This window comes from Grus americana, chromosome 6 (assembly GCF_028858705.1).
Source record: "Grus americana isolate bGruAme1 chromosome 6, bGruAme1.mat, whole genome shotgun sequence".
Lineage (NCBI taxonomy): Eukaryota > Metazoa > Chordata > Aves > Gruiformes > Gruidae > Grus > Grus americana.
In genome coordinates this window covers 14,407,360-14,430,965 of record NC_072857.1, presented here as the reverse complement: position 1 = coordinate 14,430,965, position 23,606 = coordinate 14,407,360, and the positions used below count along the sequence as shown (strand labels likewise).

General features: G+C 35.4%; 1 protein-coding gene across 3 annotated transcripts in view; it reads left to right on the top strand.

The window, feature by feature from the left end:
* PTPN4 (protein tyrosine phosphatase non-receptor type 4) overlaps positions 1-23,606 on the top strand; it is a 114,176-nt gene that overhangs the window by 50,868 nt on the left and 39,702 nt on the right. For 2 of the 3 annotated variants that reach the window (XR_008577806.1, XM_054830967.1), the window contains exons 4-12: positions 2,672-2,714; positions 2,812-2,890; positions 6,978-7,022; positions 7,268-7,320; positions 9,542-9,662; positions 10,766-10,853; positions 11,626-11,667; positions 12,047-12,135; positions 18,119-18,182. Coding sequence is in view for 2 of the 3 variants with exons in the window: in XM_054830967.1 (XP_054686942.1) it covers positions 2,672-2,714; positions 2,812-2,890; positions 6,978-7,022; positions 7,268-7,320; positions 9,542-9,662; positions 10,766-10,853; positions 11,626-11,667; positions 12,047-12,135; positions 18,119-18,182 (624 nt within the window). In the remaining variant the exon portion in view is untranslated. The remainder of the gene's footprint in view (positions 1-2,671; positions 2,715-2,811; positions 2,891-6,977; positions 7,023-7,267; positions 7,321-9,541; positions 9,663-10,765; positions 10,854-11,625; positions 11,668-12,046; positions 12,136-18,118; positions 18,183-23,606) is intronic. The other variant, XM_054830966.1, reaches the window with a different exon arrangement.

Here is a 23,606-nt window from a genome sequence, read left to right as displayed (position 1 = left end):
CTGAAAAGATATGGGCATGCTGTCGAAAAAGCTGAGTTATTTTTCAGCTTTGTTTAAGAAGTATTTAATTCAATATCACTCAACATTTTACTCAACATTCAGAAGGTTGTAATGTTTCTCATTCTCATTTATCTGGCTTTCCAAAGCTTAGACCTTTAAGTTCTCTTTTGTTAGTTTATCTATCTGGAAGCAGCTGAACACAACACTAATAGAAGGATCTGGTTAACAGTCCAAAAGAAGAATGACTTCACAGCTATTTGATATAAGCACATGCTTTAAAGGTTTAGTATTCTTTGACTTCTAAATATTTTGGCTTTTCAGCACATATCTAGTTGCCATGAAAACAATGTGTCAGAGCTAAATAGAAATGTTACTAATATTAGTCATGTAAGCTTGAAGAATTTATGAGTCTGACTAATTTCAGTTTTTGATATCAGTTTACTTTTCCATTCAGTTCATTTGGACAAAGAAACCAGATTGAATTGACAAGTATTCTAGTTACTTGTGAAATAACACAGTGGAATATGACTAAGATATAGTCAATGCTGCAGGAGATAAAGGTGATGGAGAAAAGGGGATTCTGCTATTTGAATGTGAAACCTCTATCATTGTGCCTAAACATGGATTTCATAAACTTGCACAAGCTTTATGTTTTTGTATGATATCGTCAAAGTCCATGCAAGAAGGCATTGATGCTGTGTACAGCTGGAGTGGTGTATTTGGCTGGGGTCTTGGGCTGTGGATGCCTAGAGCAATGATGAGAAGGGGGTATTGGTGCATAGTGGGAGTGAGGGTGCAGCGAATGCTGTTATTGTGGGTGCTGGAGCACCCTTGGCAGGAGGGAGTGAGGCAGGGATCATTGCCAGGGGAGAAGAGAGTACAGAAATGACTCTCCAAGGGTACAAACTTCATGTATTCCCAAATCTACCTGCCTCTTGGACTTACTGGGATGCAAATGGGGTAACACATCTTGTTAGCAGCACCTTGATTCATAAACTTCTGGTACTTTTGCCTAAATCCTGTCAACTTCAGCTTCTTTATGATATTAAGTGCTTTGACCCTCTGCAGTTTCCCAGAGAGAAAATCACCTTTTACATTTGGATCCAATGGTATCACTTGAAACCATGGATATTGCCTTTTAAATATAGTTCAAAAAAAGTTACTCTGTGGTTTGAGCTACACTAGTACATACCAAATTGATCTTTACAACCAGAAGGAAATGTAAATGCAAGCTTTACTGCTAGACACTTCAATTCCAGGTTTTCTGGGTTAACTGTAATCTTAAAACTTCCCACCAAAAAACAAGAAGTGAGGATCTGTGCATTTATCAGATACATTGGTTCATAGCCCCTTGCTTAAAGATACTCAAGTATATTTTACCATATTTTAAAAGATTTTTCTATAAAATTCATGTGTATCCCTGGCTGGAGAGTCCTTTCTTAAGCCTTTACATTTTGTCTTAAAAGTTAATAGATCCTTTATGAGATTTTTTTTTAAAATAATCACTCTTTAAGCTTTATTAAACCATCTCTTTAGTTCCTCTTAAGGCATCTACTACAGGGACACAGCATTTGGATGTAGTCATCATTATTTATTATTTCCAATGAATAAAATGACTCAGAACTAACTTCAGATCCATAGTGCATGTCAGCTCAGGTACCTCTGTGGTGCTTGCTTCCTCCTCCCTCACATGAAAAAAATTAAAAGCCCTGTGATAAGTGTCAGGTAGTTACATGCCATACAGGATTAGATCTCTGTCACTTCGTAGGAACTGTGGCCATATAACCATTTCCTGAGGCTTGGGGGCTGGCATTGCAAGGCAGGATGAGGAATCAAACAGTATTTATAACAAGCTAGACTTATGAGTTAACTGAACTCTGTTGGTATGTGCAGAGTCTGCTGGGTTGCTGGTGGGGTGTGGTTTAAACAACTTGCAGGACTTTCCAGAGAACCATACTTCTCTCTGAAATTTGCACCGTTGAATTTTAGAAAGATCTGTCTGTACTTCCCCACAGCAGCGTTCTCCCATAGAGACGATCAAGACTGGGTGCTGTTTGGTAAAATTGTTCTGTAGTCCTTAATCCAGTAGGCTGAGTGCTGAGTCTCTGGTTTCCAAGATCCTAATTAGCGACTTACCTGAGATGACACTCAGGCTGACAATTTGAAGAAAATCTGTGAGCCAGTGGGATCACTCCCTGGATGTGTCAGACTTGCAAAATGCAGAGTCAAAAGTACTGGAACTAGTTTAAGCAAACTGACTTCTGAGTTAGGTAAATTAGCCTGCTTATAGCTCTTCACTGCCACAGTTAGTTCACCTTAGATAATCAGTTTAAGGAGTAGCTGAAGATTGCTAAACACAGCATAATTGAGTTCTAACCTCTCTCAGGCTCATGTGACAATCATAGAACCAAGTCATAGTCAAATTACTACTGTAAGAGACAGATATCTGGACAACAGAAATTAATTTCAGGGAAGGAAGAACAATAGCAACTGTTGATGATAATGTTGGTGTCTTTCCAGAATCAATAACAAGACTTTGTATGCCAGTAAGACATTTTGGTAAAAGACCAAGTAAAAAGTAATGTAAAAGCAACAGTTACTTGATGTATAAGGCTATAATTTGTACATTTTTGTCTCTCTAAAGTTGATGTTATAATTTGTCTCTTTACAGCGGTGGTTGGATCCAAACAAACCTATCAGGAAACAATTAAAAAGTGAGTACATGTATGTATTTGGTTGATTCATATATCATTATTATGCTGTTTTTCCAGGGTACCCTGATTAATTAGAAATAACTTTTCTTGACTGTAGGAGGATCACCTCACAGTTTGAACTTCAGAGTTAAGTTTTTTGTAAGTGACCCCAACAAGCTCCAAGAAGAATATACAAGGTAGGTCTAGTTAATTTATCAATAAAACGTTTTTTTCTAGAAGGCTTATGTTTAAGAGGAAAACTATCATTAATTTTTTTAAGGTATAACATGGAAATTTTCTTTTAAATAATTTTTGTGTTCTATATGCAAGCTTCTAATTTTTGCCTAGTAATTACAGATATGAACTATGCAGTTGCACCAAATGAATATAACAAAAAGCCTCTTTGAGTAAATTTACAAATTTATATGCACAGTGAAGTAACTACACGAAATACAAGAAATACAACTACAAGAAAATACTACCAAGTAGAACCAGAAAAGGGAAAATAGAGAAGAGAGGAAAAACTTAATGCCGCTATTCACCAATGAGTACAAATTAAATTTTGTCCTTACTTGTGTTCTCCTTTGTGATTAAAAAATTCCTGAGCTTTCTGCATTTTTTCCTTGATACCTCCACCGCCCAAGTTTCTGCTTGGCACTAATAAGATTAATCTCTGTATGGTTGTAGTCCTATCTTGAAGCATGTAAGCTTACTTTGATAGCAGTGTGTTGAAGTCTATTGAAGAAAATGTTCAGCGTGAATCAAGAGTTTGCTTGTGAGTTGCAATTAGTCCCTGAAGAAATGTCTCAAATTTTCAGTATTCTTAATTAGTTCTGGTCCTCTACATAACTGCCATGATTTGACAGATTGGAATTTTTGGATGTCAGCCATCTGAAAACAGGTCAGCCCCATTCAAAAAACAATATCTAAATTATTAAGGATAGCTTTAGAAACGTTAAGTACAGAAACTGTGAAAATTTGAGTCCACATCTGTTTATAATTTCTTTTGATTTGTCATATTTTGGAAAAAAATTTACACACATATATGCAGACAGAATTTACTAAAATGAGTCCCAGACATCCTGGATCAGGCTTTGTTTTATTGAATTATTTACTCTGAGAAAATTTGGCAATTTATACATTTTTCATTATTCTAATATAGTTATTTGAATTAAAGGACGATATGTAATATTCCGAAGGAGATGGAAAAACAGTAAATGTTGATCAATATAAAGTAAACACTAAAGAGGGAACTGTTTACTTTAAATGTTATGCTGTAAATACAGAGCTATAAATACAGCATCCTTTTAGATGAGAAATAATGTATGATTGCTGTATCTAGGTCAGCTCTGCATTTTTTGCTAATAGGCCTAATTGCCCCTGAGAACTCATTTGTATTTGGAATTATTATAAAGGATGAGTTGTTATCCGTGGGGTTTTTTGGAGTGAAGTTAGAATGCCATGTCACAACTATGGGGTCCTTTCATGTAATCAGTATTTGCTCCTTAGAAAAACACAGCACAAACTTCTGACAATTCCAGCTCAAGCTGAGGCATTTCAAAGATGTTGGTTTTTTAAATAAATTTCATGAAAACAGAGGAATGAACCGACACATGAGGCAGTACGAATAGACATCAGGGAAGGGTTCAGTGCAAGCTCCTGTCTTATTAGACCTCTGCGAATTCATGTGAGGGAGTGGGTTATGAATGCCCCAGGTCAGGAGAGGTCTGAGGGAGCTCAGCTTGTGTTGGAGAGTGTAGCTTTAGGAGCTTGTCTTGGTAGGAAATGGAGCTTCATTAGTTCTGCTCATGGCACAAAGACTTGCTTATTAACATTGACTCCAGTTAGCAGTAATTCTCTTACCCTTTTCTAGATGTATCAATTTATCTCTATATCTATCTATCTATATAAAGGAAAGACGAAAACATTGTGATGCAAGGCCACCTTCATTGTTTTAGGTGAATTTGTTGTGCAGGCTTTTTCAGATCTACATTGCTAAAGCTTCTATTGATTTCCCATTTTGCTCAATAATCTGTGAGACTTCTGTGTTCAAACTGGGGTGGTTAGCTAACAAGCAATTAACTTTGCTGTTTGCTGAAAAAAGTGGAGAGAAAATGAACTCTGCTTGGTGTTCCTTAATCATGAGGTCCCTTAAGTACCATGGAATATTTCTAATAAAGCATTACAGCAAAAAAGTAAAATAAAATGAAGGTGCAACTGCACATACAGAATGTTTTTGTCCTACATTTTTGCAGCCATAAATGTTAACAGGAAAGCTAAGCATGTGAAGCATTTCCTTTTAATATATAAATTTAACTTGTCATTTATTGCTTTTTTTAACAGATAAATAAATTTTGCTTTATTTGTGTGTCTTTTTGTTTCAATATGCATTTTAAGGTGGAAAACGAAAAAGTATTTTGAGGTCTCTAAAGCCTAGTTAATGTCTCAGTTTTAACTTCTTGAGGTTAATAAGCTTCTTGCCATTCTGGTCAGTTAAAGAACCTCTAGGTGGTTTTGTAGGAGTTGAGTACATGGGTCAACTAGCATCTTTGCTTGTCAGTTTGCAAGTGTTTTCCCTCATTTTCTTTCAAACATGGAATGTTTTACCTTTCCCCACTATATTTAGCATGTAAATGATTGCATTTGTGTGTGTCTATTTGTAAATGTTTGTGGAAGTCTTTAAAGTGATAGTTAATCCACTTTCTAAAGACTACACAATTATAAGGCACGTTATGTGTAATGAAGTGGTATATTTTGTTAATATTGGGAAATATTTAATGTTTGGTTTCAGTCGAACTTGAACTAGGTGGTTTTGATAAGTAATTTTGGTGAGTGTTTACAATGAATGGGTATGACTGACTCTCTACTCTCAAAACTAGAAAAAGGAAAACAGATGATTTTTATAATAATAATAATGCAGGAGGTCCCAAACCAGAATAAATTTATAGGAGCGAAGAAATTATGTTTAAATTCTGCACTCAGTAAAACTTTTTTTAAAAAAAAAAGAATAAAAAGGCATTAGAACCTAAACGGTACGGCTGCTTTTCTGCCCTGTTATAATGGGTTTTTGCTGAAAGTTTAAGCTTGTGCTAACATCCTGGCATCTCAGTGTGTCAGTGGGGGTTTATAGCAGGTGTGAGTTACCACTTGATGTAAACATTTATACTACTTTGAAATTCTTTAAAACCTTTGTGTGAAATCCGAAGGAACCAAACTGAATGAACAAAAAATTCATTCTGAGACCTTAACAAAGTATTTGGGTTTTGTCAGAGAAACAAAGGAAGTAATTTAGAGGAAAATCTGTTTGCAGTTTCAGGTTTGTTAGGGTTTTTAAGTCATAGTGTTTCTGCTGCCATTGTTTGGTGGGAAATAGTTCTTGTTATAAAGTATTCATCTGCTCCTTTTGCTGTGTCCATCTCCTTCCTGACTTGAAAGAGTGGCCATGGGAAGACTAGATGAATTTCTAAAATAAGCTTTTCTTACATCATAATTAAAGAAAACTTAAGAAGTTCAAGGAAAGTCAGTTGGAAGGCGTTTAACACAATAGAATCCACAACTTTTATTTAAGAATGTAACTCCAAAATACTAGGAGTAATTCTTTTAATTTAATCATCATAATGGAATCATAGAATGGTTTGAATTGGAAGGGACCTTAAAGATCATCTAGTTCCAACCCCCCTGCTGCGGGCAGGGACACCCTCCACCAGACCAGGTTGCCCAAAGCCCCGTCCGACCCGGCCTTGAACACTTCCAGGGATGGGGTGTCCACAGCTTCTCTGGGCAACCTGTTAAAATTTAAATGAAAACAGAGTAATATCAAATACTCAATGAGAATAAACTAATTTTACCTACGTGGAGTACAAATCATTCTTATTAGGGTACCTGTGTACACAGATGCAAACTTCAACTTTTGGTTGCCATATTCAATAGTTCTGTTGTTCACACTCATTCATCATGAAGGCATTTCTTTTTCCTTTCTTTAAACTTCCAGTTCAACATAAATACTGGAAAATAAAGCAGCTAGAATGTAAAATTTGGAGCCTTTTAGTGAAATAGAGCGTATAACTTCACTGCCTGTAACTAGTTTAATTTACAAATTTGTTTTATTATTTTACAAATCACCATTTAATTTCTTTCCCATGGGAGTTTTAGAAATAGCATGCAAAATGTAAAGTTTTAGTTTTGCACTTACAGAAAGCAAAATGCATTAATTTGATGAAAAATGATTAAATAATTTTAATTACAGTATTTTTTGTTTGTGTTTTTTTTTTTTTTTTAAATAAGGTACCAGTATTTTTTGCAAATTAAGCAGGACATTCTTACTGGAAGGTAAGACATTTTTGTTGTGCTAAACATTAAATGCAACTTTGGTAAGAAAAAGTTAATGGTGAGGGATACTACCTGCAAAAATAAAAATATATTTAAAATACATTACTGTTCATGCAAGTAAAAGTGTTCGTAATAATTATCTGTCCAAGTTGTTCATAGACAATGAAAGATTAGACTTTTCAAAATAACCAACTTTCGTATGAAATACGTAATTTTATTTGTTTCTCATTTTAAAAACAAAACAGATTGCCCTGTCCTTATAATACTGCTGCTCTTCTGGCTTCCTATGCTGTTCAATGTAAGTATAATTAGTATTCATGTACATTTTAGTACTGTAATAGCTAAAAAGTAGTATTGATTAGTTTCTAAAGAATGTAGTTTGTATGGCATTACATTGTCATCTTTCTGGACATGATGCTACTTTTCTTATGATTAAGGAAATATGGCTGGTTGTTTTTTCTCCCCCAGCATGTTTTGCTGAATTAGATATGGAAAAAAACCTGTTAACACTCTACTGTCCTTCTTTAAACCCATGCAGTTAAAAAAACCCAAAACCACCCTCTTATTTCTCTGTATTCTGAAGCATGGGGTTGGGTTTTTTCTTGAGAATGGTACTAAGATACTTAAACATTTTTAACATACTATACAGTGAACCTCCAAATAGGAGTGGAAAAGGGAATTCTGGTCATATCTGGCCAAAAAGTTTAATACCCATGTTATCAATTTTAGCCATTCAGTGAGTAGGTAAGTCATGAAGACTGAGATTTAGTCCTCTTCCTCTCTCCCTATTTTCCTTCATAAACTTGAAATTGTTCATTGGAGAAAAAAAAAAAAAAAAAAAAAACAAACCCACAACAAGCAGCATCATTTAGTTCTTGAAATTTGTGATTATCAGAAATTCAGTTTTATAAGCAATCATGATATATCCATCTACACTCATGTGTTTTTCTGCTATTAAAGATACTTATATCTACATTTAGTACTATGTATACTTTGTACGTATCAGAGAAATAGTGCTCAAGTTAATCTTTTCAGGGGAAAAAAAGTACTGTAATGTTAATGTAATGTTTCATGCATAGTTTTGGTAAGTGGTCACCTTTTCCAGATCAATCAATAGAGCAATTTCTCTTAAAACTCCCAAACACTCCAGCTACTTGGAAATAGATACATGCTGCAAGTGCTGTCATACCTTAGGGGTTTGCCTTAGAAGAGATGAAGTATTTGATAATGAAGCAGGCATTATGAAAAGTTTATAACATTTTAATCTTTTAAGAATGCAATATGGTTATTTTTCAAATATTGTAGAAGTGGTGAGTATGCATAGTGCATTGTAGTTACATTTCTACATGAGATTCTGCTGCCCTTACATTCTTCAGTGCGCAGACCTCTGCCTAATGATTTTCTGTGCATGTCTGTTACCAAGCTCTCTCTGGGTTTGGTTCCTTGGATTTTTTATAAATACAGGTAAATAGCACATGTAGATCTCACAGTACTGTATTCTCTCTAGTGGATTTTAGCAAGGCATGCACTCCGTTATGAAACCTGGTCCCATTTTCCAATTTTTAAATTATTTAAAATAGGATCTGTTTCTGGTGATGCAAGTGCCCTAGACTTCTTTCCTACCTTCCTGTTCCTTGTTTATCCTCCTGCTCTGCGAGTGCTTCATCCTCCTTGTCAGTTCTTCTGTGCCCCATAAAAGTGTCAGTAGGCCTGCCCTAGACCCCACATCATACTGTGTTGCTGTGAACTTTCCAGTTTCCACATGTTATGTTACTTACCGGTCACTTCAGACCTGTTACATGGATTGCAGCTATTTAAAGCTGAATTTTTTTGGATTATAGTTAGAAAACCTCAAAGCCTGTCTTCTTAGCAAATGTTGGGTTTTGTATGGGTTTTTTTTTATTCTGACAATAAATGTGATTTTAACTTATTTCTTAAAATTGTAAGAAAGTGTTAGAAGTTATGTAAATGCACTTTTTAGTAGTTTCAAGTAAAGTACTTTCAATGTTGGTGTATGTATGAGTACTTTTTTCCGTACATGCAATTGAATGTGCAAAAAAATATTTTTCTAATGCTTCTGAATAGATCTTTGTACAGAATGAGTTGGTGGTTTTTGCAGATCTTAATGAAGAAATAGCAGTTGTAGTGTTAAAAATATATATAGTGTAATCACATGAAAGCAAGCAAAGATAGAAGAAGAAATCAAATATCCTGAAGTATATTATTTAGTACTAGCCATTATGATAGTGTTTATGAATTAATTTGTGTATTAAAACTTAAACACTTTATAAACTTCCTTCATAAGTACCTACTCAAAGCTCTCTTTAAATGATCTCTGCGGTATTCACAGAGAATGTGACTGTTTATTCAAAAGGGAAAAGAGCAGTTCAAATGTCTTCTCTATTTTTGTTTGCTGTAGATCGTAAAGTATGTGGGAGCAGTCTCTTATGAATTTGGGGGCATTGCACAATGCCAAGTACATCAGTGATAAACAATAACCTCTCTTTTTAATATTTTAGCCGAGCTGGGAGACTACAACCATTCAGAAAACTTGCCAGGCTACCTCTCAGACTATTCTTTCATCCCTAGCCAGCCTCAAGACTTTGAAAAAGAAATAGCAAAATTACATCAGCAGCACATGTAAGGATTTACAGCAGAAAATATTGACTGATTTTGTCAAATCCTGACTGCTGGTGCTGTGCTATTATATAAAAAAAATGAGTATTTTGTCTTACAGATTTCTGGGGGTTTTTTGTTGTGTTTTTTTTTAAGAGTACGTTTAATGTGATTTTTTTTTTTTTTAGATTGTCTGTATAATAAGTACCATTGATACTCTGCACAGATAGAATATCTATGACAGAATGACAGGGAAAATAAGTGAAAAAATGAACATGTTAAAGGTACACTGAAAACAGTATTTGTATGTATTACACGGGATATTAACTTAGCAGGATATAATTTCTTTAAGAGTTTTTTTCAGTCTTTGAGAATGCTCTGTGCATAAAGGCTTTGTTTTTATGGTGTTCTCACCAGTAAACAAGAGTTACTTTAGAAGTAACAAAGTCTTTTTCTTCAGTATCTGCTTGTTCCTGTGTGCAAGTCTGTGACCTTTTACTAAAGGCGATGAAGCAATGGAAAATATTTTTTTTTTCAGTGTGTGATATCGTGGTACTTTTTCAGTGATGGTTCCTTGGTATTTTAGAACTTAAGTGCTTTTTGTACAGTTAAATTTAACAAAATGTAAGCTATGTTTACAAAAACATTTTCCTAATTGGAGCATGTTTTTGGCTTTAGAAACAACTGAATGTTAAATTTCAGTCAATGGCTTAGCAAATTCTGTTGGATAGGGTAAAGAAATTAAACTGAGTTGATGGTAATTTAAACTAAGGGTGAGCCTTGGAGAGAAATTGCTGTTATCAATACAAAATACAGGACTGCAAAAGTAATTTCCAGATTCTAGAGCTCCACAGACCTTTAAATGATACAGTGTATTAGAAATAAAATGTGTGTGTTCACAAGCTGTGTTGTGGACTTTTGTCAAGACTTTATCTATGTGGAAGCACAAGTTTTTTTCTGTTAAAATTTTTGGGTTATGATCTGTTTATGGTGAGAAAGGAAATTAACATTTCAGGGTGGGGGTAGAAGTATTAAAACGAATGCAGATATTCTGTTTGAGCTCACTAGGGAGCCTGATGGTGGGGGGGTTACGTTAGAATATTTCTGATTTAGTGTCTTTCTTTCAGAGGGTTGTCTCCTGCAGAAGCAGAGTTCAATTATCTCAATTCAGCACGTACCTTAGAACTTTATGGAGTTGAATTGCACTATGCAAGGGTAAGTTTGGATGAACTAGGATGGTAATGTAAAAATGGATTCCTCTGAGATTTATGGAAAAAAATATTTATTTTTAGTGAGCCTTCCTGGCTGCTGCTTGCAAGAGGAAAAAAATGTAAATAATATTATCTTATTAGGTGCCTGAGTGTGATTTACTAATTTCAGTAACCACTATTTCACTCTAGTGAGGGTGTGTGTTTGCTTAAATTTGGGCTTAGCTATACCTGTATTATTCAGGTTGAGCCTTGTTGACCTGAATGCCAGTTCAGCTGGCTACTGGTGAATAAAAAAAAATGTACTTGTTGAATGCGCTTTTGATATTTAAGGATCTGTTAGCTTTGAAAAATATTTAAGTTGGTTCCAATTAGAACCAAATTATAAATCATGACCATTATATAATATGAACTCTTAATGTAAGGTGAGCATACTATAATTTGATATAATGTCAGTTTTATCTGGTAAAGCAAGTAGCTCAAGGTCTTGACTCAAACAATCTTAACCTGTCAGTACAGTGCTACCATTTCTGCAAAACCTCTGAATATAATTATTTTTAGTGACTAAGACATCTCTGTTTTTTAAATATTCTTGTCCTACTCCTTAAGGTTATAGAAACTTGCAATTGAATTTGAAATGTACCCCACTTCACTGCTGTCTGTATCCTGCATTTGTTGCACAGACATTGAGAGATCTATAGCAGGTGTTTGATTAGAGTGCAAAGATATTTCAGGAAAAATGTGCTATTTAAATATGCTTACAATATTGTTTGTTTTAGAATCTCTCCTCTCTGTGTTCTGAGATTGCAATTTCCTTTCAGGTAGGAATTTAAGTTGCTGGTTGCTTTTAGTGTAGCAAACGTCAAGCCAGTTTGTTAGTGCTGTTATTCGTAATAAACTGCTGAAATAGTCTATATTGTGTATTTCTTCAAAGTTGGTGGAAGACAGAAGATCTAACTTCAGAAATGAAAATTCTGTGGTAGCTTATAAAGAACTCCGAGCAAACATTCGGGCTTGTCCTAAATGGGAATGAATAATTTAATTCTTACTTGCCTTATTAAAACACATTTCCTTCCATGTTAATTGAGATCTGTTTTACGATGGTATTTGTGTATTTAGAGAGAGATGAGAATGAATATGTATGAGGTTTCAAAAGATATTTGTATTGTTCTTCAAGTAATTTTCTCTTTTCTTTTAAAGGATCAGAGTAACAATGAAATAATGATTGGAGTGATGTCAGGTGGAATACTAATTTTTAAGAACAGAGTACGAATTAACACCTTTCAGTGGTAAGGACAGCTGTTTAAGCTAGTGTTTTTGTTTGGTATTTCAAAACATATTTTTACCACTATGAGTGTCACATGCTTTAAAACAGACCAAAACTTAGTTATAGCATATCAAGTTGAAATGATTTACCTCATACTGTGCTATGGGCAATTTTATGATGGTGTTTTGTCCCGTTCTGCATGCTGTGCTGTTAAATGACTGTGGTGCAAACTACAATGAACTTCAATATGTTTTTTCAGGAGTGTGTAAGCATACTTTATCTTTCATTAACTATGTAGCCAGCACCAGTGTTATGGTCCAGTTTGCAGTCTTTAAAGAGACAACTGAACTTAAAAATATTAACAGAATTGCACCGTGTGTGTTAAATTTAATATGGGTATGGCACTTGAGGATAACTGAGGTGGAACATTCAGAATGTTGTCATCTCTTCATCCATAGATAACCATTTTCATGATAAGGATCAAAAAGTGCATTTATTGTGGAAAATGCTGTCATTTATTTCTCTTAACTAAAATAATTTTTAAAGCTGTTGTGTAAACATGGAGTTATCCTCATTAAATATGTTACTCTAGTTATCAGTCGTCTTAAGCTGGGATCGTGTTCTTATTTATTCATATAAGAAGGGGAAGGATGTAAGAGAAACTCTGTTCTGCACTATAACTTCTGTAGTTCTCTACAGAAATTATGTCACCTTCTCCAATGCTTTTTTTAGTTCCCTCAGAAGTAACTGTCCCTTGGTTTCCTTTGCCTACTTGGAATCCATTTTGACAGCCTTACTTACTACATATGTCATTGAGTATGCTATTACAGCATTCTGAGTGGGCAAAGTCAGCCATATAAAATTATCATAACAGACATTAGTTTACCAGGCACAAAAGCTGTTCATTCTGGAAAAATGGTGAAAAGTTTTGCATTTTCATTTTCTACTGATTGTGCATTTTCATTTGCTACTGATGTGTGTGCTTGGGCAATGCAGCACTGGAGTTCTCTAAAGTTTTTAGCTGGTCTGTTGTCTTCATATAAACAGATTAAATTGATTACCACAGTTGAAACTGGAAAAACTTTTCTCTGAATTCAAACTGATAACGGCAGTTGAAATCTTTAGGTTTTTGTTGTTTTTTTGTTAGCACAGGGTAAGATCCGTTACCTATAATCAGTGACCTGTTTTCACTTAGTAAGTTCCCTTCCAGAGATTCAAGATGTTAATCACAGTCTTGATCTATCCTGCAACCCAGTGAATTTCTGAGACATTCTGGTTTTCTGTGCTAAGTCTGTCTTTCTTAGTCTCAAGTTTTGTTGTAGGATGTTACGTATTCTGTGGTTTACCGTGTTGAGAAACTATGAATGGTCAAATTTTAGTAGATTTTTGGAGAGAAAGAAAAAGACAAAGCTATGTCATAAGTGTTATCCACAGCCAGATACAGCTGACCACAGTAAACATTTTGCCTGTAAGCATTCAAAGAAAAGTAAGCCTGAGGCAATTATGAAGCATGTAAATCTTCAGTCTCCATGGTTAGTTGGGTAAATTAAAACTGGATCTTGCAGCAATAAGTCTGGAACTACTGTACCAGTCAGTCAGACCTGCCTTTATAGTAGTGACACATTCTAAGAAAGATATCCTTCATCTGGTAAGAGTTTTGAAGTGTTAGAGCCATTCCTGGGTTAAGGCTGCTTTATAAATGTAATGCTGTAGTAACGAGGAAGGTTTTAATTCAGGCTGCTTTTACTACTGTTATTTTTGGGAAAACAGTAATAGTAGAAATAGGTTCTATAAAACACACTGGTAAATTATTGAGTACGTGCAATGTAAGTAATAATTAAGCTACATGTCCCTACTGGAAGCTAGAGGTTTCTGTGAGCCCTGCTTCATATTGTTTGCATGCCAGGGATGCTGATCTAAATTCTTAGTGTGGTTTTTGTGTGTGTGTAATTACCTAAACAGTTCTCTTTGTATTGAACTATATCAGCTGACATCAGGGATATTAATTTCTTCCTGTGAAGACTCTAGTACCAACATAACTGGTCTTTAAAAAAAAAAATAAAATAGAACCAGCACATACACCCACACCCCCCCATTTTGTCCTATTACAGGCTTTCTTTTGCTATGAATAAGGATCTGAAATGTCAGTTCTCACAATATAGCTCAATAGTGGACCTGTTACCTTTCCTTTTTATCCATAATCATGCAGCTGCTCCAGTGACACCTGTACTGATACTTTTTCTTCTTGCTTCCCCTTGTTCTTGCTCCTGTGCAACTGGAGCTGTGTAATGTCTTCCCAGTGCTTTATGGCTACAGTGAATGTTTAGATATTCCTTTTTCAGTACTCCTGAGCTGACTTATGAGACAAGTGAGAGGATAGATGTGCATTTATATGGGAAGAAATAAAGGTTTAACAATTGCTCAGAGAAGAATCAAGCAAAATGTCTTTGTCCTCTGCCTCTTAATTTGGTATTATATCTACATTGCATATAATGAATCTTATGATCACGGGGAGAAATGAAACAGGAGGGAGACAAGGCAGGAATAAGGCAAAACAAAGGAGACTGCCTTTTATCCAGTGTGTCCTAACTTGATCTTCCTGTATTGTAAGTAATTCCTCTCTTCCCAAGCTGTGCTACCAGGCACAGAAACCTGGGAATCCAGGGAGGAGATCTTGCCCTTGAAGACCAAAGGAGAAGAGTGTGGAGTACCTCAGCCTTTCCTTTTTTACTTGATCACTTGTTCAGCAGTGGAGACACTCTGTCCTTTGCCTCTCTCTTGTGGTCGATGTACCCCTGGAAAGCTTTGTTGCCTTTCGCATCCATTGCCAGTTGCAACTGCAGTTGCACTTTGGCTTTCCTAGTTTTATCCTTGAATACCTAGGTAGTACTTCCGCGTTCCTCCATGGTCATCTGATCCTGCTTCCAGGTTCTGTACACTTCCTTTTGTGTTTGAGCTCAGTCAGTAGTTCGGAGTTCATCCAAGTTTGGCCTCTACCCATGCTTGCATGTTTTCTAGCATATCAGGATTGTTCTGGATTTAGAAGATTGTCTTTTAAGATTGGCCACTTCTCAGTTTCTGTGCCCCAAAAGGCAGCTTCCAAGGGATTTTGCTTACCTGAGCAAGCTGGAGTTTCTTCTCGTGAACTCCAGGGTTGTTTAATCTGCTGCATCCCTCCTCACATCCCTCAGGATCTTTAGCTTCATCATCTTGCAGCTGCTGGAGCCAAGTTTGTATTTGACTACTAAATATGGACAGTCCTTCCTTGTTTGTGAGTTGCGCTACCAAGAATGTGTTCCCTAGCTGTGACAGGTCCAGAACCTGTGTCAAAGAAGTCTTCATCGAGAAATTTGCTGGATTACTTATTCTGGTTTATCACCTTTCCGGCAAGGATTGGAATGGTAAAGTCCTTAGTGAGAACCAGGGCTTGATATCGTGAGACTCTTCCACATGTTTGAGTATAGTCCTCACTTTAGACTAGGACTTTTAAATATCTCTTCATTTAAAAGGATTTAGGATACCTGAGATGACTGCAGACTGGAAAATCATACCAGGAAAATATTATTGATGCCTGTCTGTTCTTACCCTTTTCCTTGGATATGCACCAGTGCCAACAGAAGGAAAACATAGACAGACATGCCTTTTGTTTTGGCTGAGTACGGATATTCTTATTCAGTGACTAGCAGGGTATTAACAGTGCATATGAACTCTCTCTTATCTGCTGTATTTTTTGAAAATAGCTGAGATTCAGCTTTGAATCATTTCTTTGTACTTGAATGGCGATTCTTATGGGTTGAGTTAGACCTTATTGGCTATTGTTACAGTTTTGAGTCTGTTCCAAATGGTTTCAAGCTTAAAAGGCAGCTGACTTCACTCTTCCTCAGTTATGGGGTGAGATTAAAAATCCATGTGTGTAGCTTTCATCCTTATAATTCTCCATGAGTCTATAAATCACCAACGGCAGTGATTTCTTTAACAGAAGAGGGGGGGGAACAAGAGTAAAAGGTAGTAGAATGTTTTCATAAATGAAATAATTTTAATTTATTTTCAGGTTTTCTGTTGACATGCTAAGCAAATCTGATATGTTGTATAGTGTATGCAGTTCAGTTTTTAGAAAAGGTGTATATTAAAATGTTCTTTTAATTGCCCCGTACCCCAAAATTTTAGAAAATTAACCACAACATACTTCCGCTTAACTGCAGTCTAATAAATATAATAAATATATAATAATAGTCTAATAAAATTTTTTCAGTTTTTTCCACAGTCAGATTGCTATAATCACTAGTGTCTATCCCATCCAGCAAATCTAGGACCCATCCCTAATTATTCTTTAGTAATTGTTTGTCACAGGGAGTGCTAAGAAAATTGCTGCATTACCAGTGAAATAATTCGATTTCAGTAAATAAGCTGTAGCCCTCTCATAGTTTCTAATCCTGGAGAAACTAACTTCAAGAGCAACAATTTGTTAAGAATTGAAGGAAAAAAAATGGACAAAATTATAGCTGCTGCATTTTTAATTTTTTTTTAATCTAATGGCAAAGCTAGGAAAGAAGAAAGAAATGGAGCATAGTTTAAAGGCTAATATTCGCAGATTCCCTTTGTTATTGGAAATAGAAACTCTCTCAACAAATTAGGATATCCATGTTAGGTTCCTGCTCTGAATAATCCTCTGGAGAAAAACGTCTCCATTTGATTTAGTTAAGAAGATAATTTCTATATATAGATAACCAACTTAGGTGTCTGGTAATGTTTTGTTTCTCATCCTCCCTAGTCTAGAGGGTTTTTTATTCAACAAGGTGATTAATATGCAAGTAAGAATTCCAGTCACTATTGAGTTCCCTGTATATTCTTCATTAATAAGTTTATCTCAAAAATTGTAGCACTGTCTTCACTGATGTGGGGGTTTTTTGTTTGGTTTTTTTTTTCTTTCTTTTGTAGCTTTACCAAGCCAATATAATAACTTGAAGTACAGGGACCGTCAGCGATGAGAGTTCAGATTAGTCAGAGTGCTCTGTATAAACCCACTGTGTAAAAGGGTGATTGTAACCCCTGAAGAGTTTGCTGTGTAATTTCCTGCAAGTTAACTGTGTGATCCAGCTTCTCTTTTGCTTTGAATTTCATAACAATTGTCAGTGAAATCTCCTTTGAGTGAGATAGCATTTGAAATTAGTGCTCTACATTTTGCAGTATCATATCAGTTGTTCCTTTTCAAAGTCACAGAAGTTACTATGTTTTTTCATGTTACAATTGTTACCTTGCTTTTATTCTTGACCAGAATAATACTCCTGTATATTTAATAAAGGATGTGCACTATTCTAATATTGCATTTCTTTGAAAAAGTATATAATCAGATTGTGATGGAAATATGGCCTTATTTTCCTGTGTGGCATAACTAGCATTGCAGTGACCATCCACAATTGTCTGGAATTACTGTCAGCATCTCGTATGTTTATAGATAACCTGAAAGACGAAAAGATCTGTAGGCTGATTTTTAAATGTTTTTTCCTCCTCATAGTGTGATGGGTTTTTTGTTTTGTTTTTTAACTTTATAAATACCAAGATCGCAATTTCTTATCTCTTGTCTATTTTACTACTTATCTCTTGGCTTTTTTACTAAAACAAGTTCTGGTTGTATTTAAAGACGTGTAAGAACATAGAGAAAGAATGTCTTTCAGCCATCAGGTGAAGCTCAAAGGGGTTTTTTTTTCTTATTCTAAGGGATAATCAAAGTGGTCTCAGAAAAGAGAACATCTGGTTGGAATGACCTGGGGATAGAATAGTTCTTTGGATTTGGAACGGGAAAAGATACTTAAATTAGCAAATGCCTTGGCTTTAGGATAGAAACAAGTGAATTTGATAGATAACTTAAATATATTGCCATAAATTTCAAATTATACAAGCTATTTTATAAGCTTCGATATTTTTTGTGTATGGAAATTAAATGAAATCTGTTCATGATTTCGTATACTAAGTGTTTAAATATTGTGATTTTATTTTTTATTTAGGTTGAAGATTGTAAAAATTTCTTTTAAGTGCAAACAGTTTTTTATTCAACTTAGGAAAGAATTGGTGAGTACTGTCTTAAATTTCATCTAAAAAAATGAGAGCAATGAAATTTCTTCATACTGCATGTCTGGATTATCCTGACTGATACTGTGTTGATTCTTGCCTTTATCTGCAATTAAGTCCAGTTTCACCAACATTCTTGCTATTTCGGTTCTCAAATGGGCCGTTATAATGCTTTATAAGACTTTTTTTCATTTGATTTGCCTTATATTTTAGATACATTTGGTTTTATATTTGTGTGCAGGAAATGTAACTTGGTTATATAAGACGAATGTCGAAAAGGTTGAAAGTAAATCAATATTAAATTTAAATTTCAGAAGAAACCAAATTAAAGGTAATGTTTAATGCTGCTTCAGTTGTATATGTGCTTGTAAGTAAATGTTTGATTAAAACATGCTGATTTGTGTTATTCAGATTTAGTAATACAAATTGGCTTTATTACATATATTTAAACAGAAGAGATGAGAATGCCTTTGCAGTTTTAAATTACATATGGTAATTTTTTATGCTTACTTCTAAATTTTTGGGGAAAAAGTTGAAGCTTTCTGGGAAGAATGTGTGTTTGACTGCTTGTGGTGTGTATTTGCTACCCTGTGAAGCACCACAGGACCACTGTGTGTTTAATTCAGCAAGAAATGGATTGTTCCATGCCTCCAAGAGATTAGAGTCTAAACCCATCACAGACACATCACTGGGGAAAGATAGAGGAATTAATTAAAAATATGACTACGTGATTAACTCCTCAGATTAGTTGAAAGATTTTGTGCAGTTCTTACAGCTGAAAGGATTTGAAGACCTGAAATGCAGAGTTACTGACTAGATAAAAAAGATAGATTCTAGGCAGAAATGCATCCTGAGTACTGTAGGACTGTTCCGGATTTAGAAGCAATATGGTTAAACAAGAAAAATATAAGGAGGAAACACCTGTTATGTCAGATTGGACCAATAGCTAGTGACTAGTATTGAAAAGAGGAGTCAAACTGTATATCTTAAAAGCAGATCCTTTAAAATGAGGCCCAGGAGTTTGCAGTTTTCACAAATGGAACTACCTGATAACCTGCAGACACTTCGTTGAGTATTACTTGACAGAAGAAGTTTGACACATGTGCTTGGAGCGGTGTGAGTTCAGAAGTAGGATAACAGGAGTTAGAGGATTTTGGAGTAATTATGTGTAGAAAGAAATTAACTTTGGCTATTACATGAAATAAGTGGAGTATCTGTCAACGTGAGCAGAAAAATTGTAATGATACAAAAAGAAGTGGGAGAATATTTCATTGTGGTGACACAGGTATTTCCTAATATCCTGTTGGAGCTATAGGCTAGTTCTCAAAGACAAACTCATCTCTGACAGCCCAGAGGTCAAATTTTGTCTTGGTATCAGTGTGTGTATCTTCCCTCACAGTTTCAGGAATATTGTAGTTAGATCTGAGAATTCGGGGTTTTATTTGGAATTCAGAAATTATGAACTGCAGTTGTTTTCTAAATTAGAACTTGAGGAAAAGTAGTAGAGTTCAGGACCTTGAGATACCTGGATATAAAATCGGATTAGGTACTGTACTTGAGCATTTTCTGTTTTCTGCAGGAAAAAAAATTCTGCATATAATAGAAGGTAATATATAAAGATAGCTTTCTCATCTTTTTTTTCTGTTGCTTTTTAATACTCTGCATATTGTTACTTGCACCATAATGTAGTATATGTAACTAATGTAATTTCTCTACTGAGACATCTTATTCAAGCCAACAAATTAAAAAGTCTTGTACTGTTTTTCTTTAAACTGTATGTATCAGATGAAAACTGATGGCAAGAACTTAATTTTCATTCATTCCAAGTCATGAATATCTTAAGATCAAAGCTGAAATTTGCCTTCCAAAGAAGGCATGCTTTAACTAATTTTTTAATCAAACCTAATATTAAAATTATTTCCCGAGTTACTTCCCCCTCATAAGATAAGATTCATCTCACCTATATTCAGCTTCAGTGAGGTTAAAAGAACGTATTTTCTCTTTCATGATAATTAGCTAACCAAAGATAATCATTAGACTTCCTCTTTAGTAACCAGATACATGCAAAGGGTGAAACATCTTGCATGAATTGGAAGTACATTTTAGGATGGATTAAATTGCTCTCTGGTGGTATATGCTTACTTTTGCTTTCACTCACATTGACAATAAAGGGAGCCTAAATGGCTCTCTTTAGGCAGCAGAAACGAGGTAAAGTGACTCAGTGATTGCACATTTGGTATGTAAAATATCTTTAGTCAGTGCTTTGAGTGTATATTTAAAAGCACTGATTTATGCTATGACAGTGAAAATACATTCATGGTCTGCTGATGATGTATGTCAAAGTTGTGTGTAAATATATAACAAATTGTATAGCTGAGTAACCATATTTATTCTGATGCAAAGCTGAGATGCTATAGGATATTAAATTAGTGGACTTGGGAGAGGAATTTTCTAGTGTGGTTTATTGTTGGTTTTTTTCCCAAACTGGGCTACATTTGCTTTTAAGTAGTCCTAAATAGATATTTTTCAAATACTGCTAATGAGTGTTGAGAGCTTTTAATTGCAACTGTCCTCAAAAGTGCAAGTGCCTTATCTTTTAATCACCTAATAAATTTATTCCCTGACAGGGTATTGCTTAGAGGCATTGACATAAGTAAAAAATTAGTTGCCTACTTTTAATAGATTATATCTGTGTTTAAATAAATCACTTAAAGGAAGTCAGATGAATCAGTTTAATGTCAAAGTCATTTTCCACTGGTAGCATAATACAATCTTGAATGGAAACTGGTTGTGTATTCTGACAATTAAATAGCTGAGCAGCCATCCACTGGAGTAGATTTTCTTTCCATTGTTTCTTTATGATTTTGTGGGGGGGGAAATAATGTTATATGTATAGCTTCTTCATCTGACATTAGAAGCTCCCTGAGCCGTAACTTTAATGGCAGGTTTTTTCCCCATATTTTTGTTTATTCTGCCTGTTCCGTACGCTGCTTCCCTTACATGCTTTGGAGCTGTTTGAGAATAATTCAGTAGTTTCAACCAAGCTTCTCTGGTTTTGTAAGACAGTTTCCCTTGGCTGTTGTAATGTCAATAGTCAGCATCAAACTCTTAATGCTGTCCAGCATACTTTAGTGGTCCTGATTCTTCGACAGCCAAATAAACTGTTCAGCATGTTCTTTTGCTCTTTTAGAGCCCAGATGTCCACTGAAAAATCACGTGAGTCTGTAACCAAACAATGGGCTGTGACCATGACCAAGACGTGGTTTCAGTGTGTGGCCAAAGTTGGGGTTTTTTTTGTGGTGGGTTTGTTTGTTTTTAATTTTAGATTATGTATCTGCAGTTTGTGCTTTGAATTTTTTCTTCTTACTGACTTTTAGAAAGAACTAGGACTAGAATCACAAGGTAACCTATGGGCTTATCTGCCTGAGTACATACTTGATCTTAAGTAACTCTGGCATTCATTAGATGCCTAGTTGATTGTTGCCTAATCTTGTCGAAGTTTCTGCCGTTGGGTTTTTTCGTGAAGAGCAGATACTGTTGACACAATCTGTGTTGCATTTAAGCGTCCACAGGACTTTTGTCCACTGTTTGTGGAGTATCTTGAGTCTCTGGAGCATCTGCCGCTTATAAAGAGCAAGTCTTTTTGTCTCTCTCAGAGATGGGGGTAGGGAATGTTTGCTTTGTTCTGGGATTTTTCTTTGTTTAGGCAAAGTGAAAGAGACCCACTAGAGAATATGTTTTTCAGCCCAGTTTCTCTCCTGAGCATTGAGAGATCTGCTCTGAAGTCCCTGTTTCAAATCAGTCAAAGGTGGGTTTGAATGAATGTCCCCAACCAAGATGAACGTTCGAGGACTGAGCTGTTGTATGCAAACAGGGCATCAATATCCATTCTGCTTTTTTGTTTGTTTTTTGTCCTTTTAATAAAAGGTATCACAAACATGACTTAGATTTACTTTGCCCTATCCCTCCAGTGTTTCTTCTTGGATTCTATAGGTAGCCTGCCATGCGGTGTACATTTGTAAGGTTATAATTTAAATGAACTTACATGGTGGTATTTTCCTTATCTGTAACTTCACTCTTGGGCCCTGTGCCTCTTATCACCAGTACTGCATTCCAGCCACTTCCCCCAGTACGTAGCAAGCTGACTGTTTTCCTCTCTCTAACAGGAACCATGGACACAATTAGTAAGATTGTAATTTCATAGCAGAATCCAACTGTGACTCCCTGAGGTAGCCTTCTAACACCGTCTGAACAGACCTAAACCCCAGAAGTACCAGTATGTCATTGTGATACCATAGAGCATTCAGCATCTTCTGGGAGCCTTGTGCTATAAAAACATTCTCACAGGCTGCAGTATAACTGTCCTGTTATTTTATGTGCTTTTGGCTGAAGCACCATGGATATTAACACGTCTTACGCTGAGCCCACATTGATTCAAGCCTACTATTTTCAGGGAAAAGGGGTAATCTTATTCTAAATCCAGGTACCAGACAGCAGTAGAATCAGGGCTTGCCCCCCAGAATCATCAGCAAAGATGAATTTCAAATGCTCAACTTACATTCGGATTTTACAGAACCTGCAAGAGTGGATAGGAAAAGGATGGTGCATGTAGGAGCCAATACGTTATACTCTTCTTACCTTAAAGATTGATTCCTAGCTGTAATTGAGATGAAGGGTAGGGTTTGAGAATCTGTTCTCTGCACTGCAATGAAAGCCTTAAAGGCTATGAATAGAACTATTGTTAAGGCACCTTTAAAGCTCTAACACACCAAGTTCCTGTGAAAGTGCTGTTTCGCATTACAATTAAGCTGATCTAGCTGCAGCTCCTTCTCATCATGCGATACCAGCTCCTCCTTCATGCTTCATGCCTGATCTAGTGATCAGATGGTGGCATGACAATCAGATCAGCTCATTCTCTGGAATACAAACTAGGGAAAACAGCAGGATATTTTCCCCCTCAACCCATAATTATAATGCTTTGAGAGTGACATGAAAATGCATGATCATCAGCTCATATAACTTGTCAAATTCTCTTTTCCAATAGTGTAAAAGGCTGACAGAGCATTAAAATTTACTACATCATGAAAACTTTTTGTTGGAATCTAAAATCTTAGCTGATTCATCCTTTATCTAGATGAAGCAGTCCATAATTTTACATAGTTGCTGTCTTGCAGAGTAGTAATGTATCTTGTTTATATTACTGTACATTTACATTGATGATAAAACCTTTTTTAACTGAATAGGTAATGGACTTAATTTCTGTTACCCTGTTTGTGACTTTTAATTTTTAAGTACTTCTGTTAACATGTCTAGAAAATACAGAGAATGGTTGGCAAGAAAAGAGATATAAGAAATTTTTGTAAATTGAAGTAAAATATCAAGTTTTAGTTTCTTGTGTACAATTTCTTGAATTTAATCAATAGT